At 43.2% G+C, this 7,615-nt stretch overlaps 1 protein-coding gene across 3 annotated transcripts in view; it reads right to left on the minus strand.

Moving 5' to 3' along the window:
* The window catches only part of lrriq1 (leucine-rich repeats and IQ motif containing 1), a 34,678-nt gene extending 27,063 nt beyond the window's left edge, over positions 1–7,615 (minus strand). For 2 of the 3 annotated variants that reach the window (XM_035642802.2, XM_047333358.1), the window contains exons 1-10: positions 7,302–7,614; positions 6,287–6,383; positions 5,969–6,051; positions 5,697–5,793; positions 4,856–5,079; positions 4,349–4,423; positions 2,424–4,073; positions 1,387–1,539; positions 1,155–1,305; positions 375–568 (exon numbers count right to left, since the gene is read on the minus strand). In XM_035642802.2, the coding sequence (XP_035498695.2) occupies positions 375–568; positions 1,155–1,305; positions 1,387–1,539; positions 2,424–4,073; positions 4,349–4,423; positions 4,856–5,079; positions 5,697–5,793; positions 5,969–6,051; positions 6,287–6,383; positions 7,302–7,424 (2,847 nt within the window). In that variant the 5' untranslated portion in view covers positions 7,425–7,614. Of the gene's footprint in view, positions 1–374; positions 569–1,154; positions 1,306–1,386; positions 1,540–2,423; positions 4,074–4,348; positions 4,424–4,855; positions 5,080–5,696; positions 5,794–5,968; positions 6,052–6,286; positions 6,384–7,301 lie in introns of all 3 variants that reach the window. The other variant, XM_047333357.1, reaches the window with a different exon arrangement.

Genomic DNA, 7,615 nt, shown 5'->3' on the forward strand with positions numbered 1-7,615 from the left:
TCATATGTGTTTGTTACATTTCTGAGCTTATTGTTTTGTGGGTTTGACGCACGTGCTAGATGTCTGCTGTTTATCATCACACCGACTAGCGTCACACACCCATCTCTCTCCGAAATTAAATTTGTGGGTTTGTGATTGTAAATATCAATTAACAATATAATACTTTTGCTTCTGCATCATGATGAAAACAAATGAAGAAAAAAATAACTTGTTATTTTAAGCAGAAATCAAAAACATAATGTGAGTTTAACTCAATAAGGTCTTTTGAGTACTTTGCCTGTCTGAAACAAATAAATCAGCTCCGCTTCTGACAAAACTGAAACGCTGAACGATGAGATCCAGTGCGCTCAGTGATCAGCTGTTGCTGTGGTTACCTCAGTGAGGCTGTTGGATCTCAGGTCCAGCGTGTGGAGCAGGGCACTGTTTTCCAGACCCTCCACGCCGGCCAGGTGGTTGTGCGAGCAGTCCAGGTGAAGGAGGGTGTAGATTTCCCTCAGTCCTTTGGTGCTGATCAGCTGGTTGTGGTCCAGTGACAACCACTGCAGCCTCCTCACAGACTCCAGACCAGCTGGGGACGGAACAAAACAAAAAAGAAGAGCCACTTAAAGCCCATAATGAGTCATATGAGCAGCAAGCAAATCACATGTGTTAAAAAAAAATTCTGAAATAAGACCGTCCAAAAGCCCCCACTTGTATGTATAATTTTGAAAGGTTGAGTCACAACAGAATGCTTTAGTGCCTCGAAGTACAATTCAGTGTGTTTGACCTCCTGCCTGGCCAATATATATTCACGACTTCAGCCCCACGACTCAGGGTGAGTTAAGTAATAAATCACATTATTATTCAGATTGCGTTGAGTGAGGACTGAGGGGAAAAGAGTTGAAAAGGAGGGAGATGCTGCCCTCTTGTGGAGTGTTGCAGACTTTGCAAGGAGTTCAGGCTTGATGAGCTACATCTAATAATAATAATACTAATAAATTGCAATTATAGAGCACTCTTCATTGCTAAAAGCAATCTCAAAGTGCTCTCAGGCTGTTACTGCACAAACACTGTCCAAAGACCTCACATCAATCGAACATTATTATTATTTCATTTTTTACAAGCGTAAAAGTTAATGTTTCATAGGACATATAATGATTCATCAAAGTTCTGACCGATGCGGCTGATGCAGTTGTGTGAGAGGTCCAGAACGTCCAAATTGTCCGCTCCACTCAGACCATGGATGGACGTCAGCTTGTTGTGGCCAAGTCGAAGAACTCTCAGACTGCTCATGTTTTCACAGTCCACAAACGAGATGTCGTTCTCCTAAAACGAAATACAATTTTTTTTAAAAGTGAACACAACATCGAAACAATCGCATCAGTAATAAATCGACTGGACAATCACCTGCACGTCGATGTGGCAGAGCTGCGGCAGCTGGTTGACGCCCTCCAGGGATCGAAGGCCACAGCGTCTGAGGGTGAGGGACCGTAGGCGAGCACACTGAGCGAGGGTTACCAAGCTGCAGCCGGGCAAGTCCTCTAGGGTCACCGTGGTAACCTGAAAGACAGGCCTGAGGTTGCTCCAGGTTTCGGGGGGTTTCCCTGAACTTCGAGGAGTTCAATCAAAACGTGTGACATGAGACAGGGTTAAGCCATCATCAGGGCCGGCCCAAGGCATTAGCGAGCTAAGCGGCTGCTCAGGGCCCCTTGGCCACTGGGGGGGCCTCCATGCCCAATGTAACTAAAGGCATGATCGAGCCATATGGCCCAAAAAAAAGGACATTCATGACTATTCTCAATGTTTTACCATAAACATTCACCGGCTAGTTAGCCGTCAAACAAGCCTTCGGTTCAGTCGAGGTATCTTCAGCTAACGTTAGCTAGCTAACCATAAGCTAAGAAAATATTAGGACAGCTAGATTCCACCCAGTATTTTCTTAATTATATGTGTGTATGTGTGTGTATATGTATATTATTATATCATCTCATATATATATGCATGTATGTATATGTGTATATATGTGTGTATGTGGATTTATGTATATATTTGGATTTTTTAAACATTAATTTGTTAATTTTTATTTGTATGTATGTATACATACAGTACATGATTATTTTTTCTTGCAATAACGTGTGTATATATATATATATATATTTATATTGATAAGGGGACCAATTTGTAGACTAATTTCTTTATATATGTGCATTTATGTGTATATACGTGTATACATGTGAGCAATTTAAATTATGCTTAGGGCCCCATATAGGCTAGGGCCGGCTCTGGTCATCAATATCTTAAATATCAAATATGGACTAGCTAGAAAAATGGGCTACTGCTAATACAAAGTGCTCTCTTTAATACTGCTATTTAAAGTTTCTCAGTAGGATCCCCCTCAAATGTACTCATCATAAATAGTGTTTGTGTCGTGGCTGAACATTTACCTCTTGCAGGGATTTGAGGCCTGCGGACTGGAGCAGAGTCTGCGGGCAGAGCGGCGGCAGACCCCCGGCCCCGGCGGCCCTGCTCGGCCCCCTGCGGCCTCGGCCGCGTCCCCTCTGCATGCTCTTGTTCTGGGGGGACGGTTTGGACCACGGGATGCACTCCTTCATCCACCGCAGTCTCCTCTGCTCCGTGCGCTCCGGGAGACACGCGGGTGAAGAGGCGGACAAAGTGCAAGGAGTGACTTCTGCACCTTGTGCGTCCCCACATGTGGCGTTGTTTGGGTGCAGCTGTTGTGGAGTGTGTGAGCAGGTGGCTGTGGACTCGCCGGTTGCAGGGCCAGGGCTCGGCTGGTTCGGGGCGCTGCCGCTTTCTAACTGTGAGGTCGGGGAGTGTCCGGTGTTCTCCGTGCTCTCGCTCTCGTTGTGACTTCCCCTCTTCTTCTCTCGCACGTCCAGCCTCCCGTCCTCTTCAGTATCCCGCCCTCTAATGTGGTTCCTTTCCTCCTCTTCTTTGACTTTTCTCTCCTCCGTTTGTGAGTCTTCTCCAGGGTTTTTTCTCACGGCTTCCTCTGCTACTATATTTCTTTTTGCATCCTCCCTTTGGTGTTCCGCCTTACCGTCGTCCGCTTCACACACTTCATCCCAATCCATCATTTCTTTTTGAATATTGGTTTTCTCTTCTCTCCGCCTCCTCATTTCTTCCTCACGCCATTTCCTCTGCTCTTCCCCTTGAGTTCTTTTCTCTTCTTCCTTCCTTTTATCTCTGCCTTCCATACTAAGCCTCTTCTCCTCTTCCTCCAGTGGCATTAATCTGGTTTCTCCGTTTTCCTCTTCCTGCCTCTTCATCAATGTCTCTACCTCTAACCTTCTTGTTTCCTCCTCACTTATTCTCTCTTCCTCCCTTTTCCTCATCTCCTCCTCATTCACCCTTACCTCAAGTTCTTCAGTTATCCTCGCCTCTTCCGCTCTTCTCTCATCTTCCTCAGCACTGTCTCTCCTGTCTTCCTTTTCTTTCATTCTAATCTCCTCCTTAAGTCCAATTTCTTCTGCATTTTTTCTCCCTCTCTCTTCCTCCATTGTCTTCTTTGCCGTAATTTGTTTCATTTTCCTTATTTCCACCTTCTCCCCCTCACTTTCCCTACTATTCTCCCTCTCCTTTATTTTCTCCTCAGTCTCCTTCCGTTTTCTCTCCTCTTCTTCCATCTTTCTCCTCGTCTCCTCTTCCTTGAGTCTTATTTCTTTTCTTTTTCTCTCTTCCTCCTTCTTCCTCATGTCTTCCTGTATCTTGTTTGTCTCCTCTTCTTTCTTCGCCCTTTCCTTTTCCTCCTTTCTCCTCTTTTCCTCTTCCTCCCTTTTCCTCTGCTCCTCTTCCTTTTTCCTTCTGTGCTTTTCTCTGAGTTTAACTTCTTCAATTTTTCTCTTTTCCTCGTCCTCTTTCCTCCTTCTCATCTCTTCCTGCACCTTTTTTCTCTCCATTTCTCTCTTGATCGCCTCCTCTTCCTTTTTCCTCCTGTCCTCCACCTCTTTCTTCTTCTTTTCTTCCTCCTCCTTCCTTTTCTTCTCACCCTCTTCCTTCATCCTCTTCTGCTCCTCCTCCTCTCTCCTCCTCCTCTCTTCCTTCACTCTTTCCTGTAAGTTGCTGATCAACTCCTGGTTGGTGAAAATAGTCACTTGAGTTACAAAAACGAGCACGTCTCGTTTCATTTAAACAATTTACTACGAGTAAATAAAATAACTCACATGAAATGACAAACAACCCAAATACTAGAATATAATACTATTCAGCTAAAGAGGAATAACAATGGCTACTAAATATTGACTAAATTATGATGAATTAAGATGATTCCTATAGCTAAATAATTAACTCCACCCACACTGACAGTCCCCGTCTGTGGTTGGATGTCTGGTGGAAAATTCAGACGTACCTGCTGAAGCAGAAACTCCTGTTCAATTTTTTCTTGAGCTCTCATCCCCATCAACTCAACTTCCCTCTGATGCCGCTGGACACAGAAAGAGACAATAAAAAAAAGAAACATAATATATTTGATATATTTCGTCACACAGCACACTTGATGATGGATGACTGGCCTAAAAAACTTAATTTGTAAACATCTGTCTTGTTGTATTGCTATAAATCCCAGAAGTTAAAATTTGGATGCCCTCTCCCACTACAGCATGACATTTTTAGTAAACACAGGGAGGCACTGTCCTTGTCAGTAGCACTTGAGCAAGGCAGCAGTTTCCTCAGACTACAGTACCTCTTTCCCAAATAAATGAACATATTATTAGACATATTTCAAGTACCAGGTTCAATTTTCCCCATTTAAGAAGGACAATTATGAGACATCCTTCAAAATGTGAAGTTACAAAGCTACAAAAAAAAAACCTACATATGTTATATTAAGAATTATTACGCCAACTAAATGATTTACCTTCTCTGCCTCCATTAACTTGTTCAGCTCCTCCTGGAAGTCTCTTTGCATTTGTCTCCTCCTCTCCTCTGTCTTTGTCTCCTCTCGGTGTCGTCTCTCTCTCCGTTCTCTCTGGGACTCACTGCTTCTCTTCATCTCCTCCTCTCTCGCCGACCTCTTAACGGTCCTCGCTTCCAATTCCTGATTCCCCTCACGCCCCATGTACTCGTCCGTTTCAGCCTCATCTGTGAAAAGTACAAACGTTTAACGGCTCAGCGGGCGAGGAGGAGGAACATTTACTAGTGCTACGTATGAGCGTGTCATTTCCTTTCCCTGCTTTCCATGTTGCCATCCATGGCAAACAATGCAGTCAACACAAACTACTGTAATAATGCATAAAGAAGTTTATCTATTACTTCAACACTATCAAAAGGTGGGATTGTGTACATGTTCACTGTATCCCACAGTCATGAATCAGAACAGACAAATAGGACAACAGCGCCCTCTTGTGGGCAACTGTTCTATTACCAGAGGTGTTTCAGTGTAATGCAGAAAGTAATATTACAGATAACTACAATACCATCACGTCATTGCATTTGATAACTTTGGTATTTATTTTTTAATATTGTCAAACTGTCATAAGTACCTAATGTATCAGATTTTATTTGGCACCAAAATATGTTCTCAATGTTCCTCTTGAGTCATTTTTACTTTGATGACAGGTAAGTCCAGGAATTGCTAATGACAATGATGATGGGCTGTTTTTTGTTTTTTTTATGAACATGAAAAATCAGCATTTTAAAAAATGACTTTCATCATCCATTGAAAATCTTTGCCAAACTTTTTAAAACGTGTACTGTACCTTCGCTGTCAGGACAAACGGGCACGATGTGAGAGAAAAGTGCCTCTGCCTCTTTGGGTGTAAGGAGATTTTCCTCGTTTTCTGTTTCACAAGTAACCTGTGTCAGAAAACACACACACACACACACACACACACACACACACACACACACACACACACACACACACACACACACACACACACACACACACATTTCCACAGTTTGATGGGCCTGTTGTAGTTTGGTCATACAGTAAGAAACCTGAGACCAGACCCCAAGACAAGACATTCACCTTCATATTCAGTTGCATCATGTCCTTATCCAGTTCATGATTAAAGTCCATCGTGTCCTCGGTGTGATGTGATGCAGTGAAGTCTGAGATGTAGTTCATAGAAAAAGGCAGATGTTGTGAAACATAGTCGCTTTGATAGGATCGTTGGACGTCTTATTTCATTGCACATATCTGAGAGGCTACGTCTATATCTCTCTGTTTAAGAACAATCCTGCCGATACAGAAGCTTGAACACACTTCTTTTTTTTTATCACAGGAACGAAGATGCTTTAGAAGTATAAACATGTCTGATAAGTACCATCTGACAGGTTTCTGTACCTTCGAGTTCTGCAAGGATGAACTGCTCACAAACCGCCGCTCTGCTTTTTGACGTTTCAAAGTAGCTGAGCAGAGATGGTGGAATATCATCTGACACCTGTTGTCAGAAAGTCAGTGTAATGTTAAAAAAAAAACACAACATATGCCACTAGCAGATACAGCAGAGCGCACTTTCGCTCACGGCTCCTTGATTGGTCGAAAAGGTCAAGAGTCATCTAGCCTCACTTTGATGTATTTTTTTACTGCGTTGGGGATACAGAATTCCACCTGACAACAGCGATGAACTTAATTCTGATTGGTTTGTTGGTTTGTTTTTTCACCAAGGGAGGTCCCTCCAAGACTCCTTTGGTGGGCTGGTTTACCTGAATGAAATTGCACTATATTTATTCAATAAATCCACATAAATCTCAAACTGAATGGTGTTTTATTGTCATTAAATATAACTCTTTTTTTTTAAATTCCCCCCTCAAATTTCTGAGGAGGAATATGCCTCCCTTGCCACTCCCTATTGGTCTCACTGCAAAAAAACCAATAATTAATAATACTCCTTAATAATACTTGTGCATTTACATACTAAAAGGGACGATATTTTGTTCGTCCAGTGCCAAGCAGTGCAAGAAGTATTAAAAAAAAGACATATAATACACATTAGATATAACACAGTATATATAAATATACGAATAAAAAAAACAATAAAACAACATGAATCAGCAGCAATTAAAAAAACAACAATAAACCTCAACCAAAACAAGATTTTATATTTAGATTGTGGGGACCAAATGAAGCCAGCACTACTGACTAGCTGTCTAACATCAGTAATGGTCAGTGTGAGAAAAACTCCGGAACCCCGAGTCGGAAATTGCAACTTGAACGCCCCTCCGACTCGGGAGGTCGGGAAAAATCACCACCCCGACTTCCGGGGTCCGATATCCGGGTTCCGAGGTATAATGGAACGCAGCGTTATGTTAACTCGACCAATTCGTGTCAGTGTTCCGGCCTCACGGTTCACACTCACCGTCTCTTCGGGCCAGGCGAGGCTCCCCTGCTCTCTTTCTTCTTCCGTCTCCCCGGTGTCAGAGACGACCACACCGTTTAGCTCCCGCATGCTTGTTTCGCACAGCTCACTAGCGTCCGTCATGCTTTTTTGAAAAAACGTTAGCGTCGTCGGCGGTTCACTCTCACCCTCGGTTCCCACCGTTAGTCGTCGTGAAGTTCACCTGCGTCCCAATTGTTTCCGGCAAAACTAATTTGACGAGGTCTTCTCGAGGTCGCGGTTAGCAGATACTTCAGTCTCCATGGAAACAACGCTGGGGAGTACGTAAGCTCGCG

Source organism: Scophthalmus maximus, chromosome 7, assembly GCF_022379125.1.
Source record: "Scophthalmus maximus strain ysfricsl-2021 chromosome 7, ASM2237912v1, whole genome shotgun sequence".
Taxonomy (NCBI): domain Eukaryota; kingdom Metazoa; phylum Chordata; class Actinopteri; order Pleuronectiformes; family Scophthalmidae; genus Scophthalmus; species Scophthalmus maximus.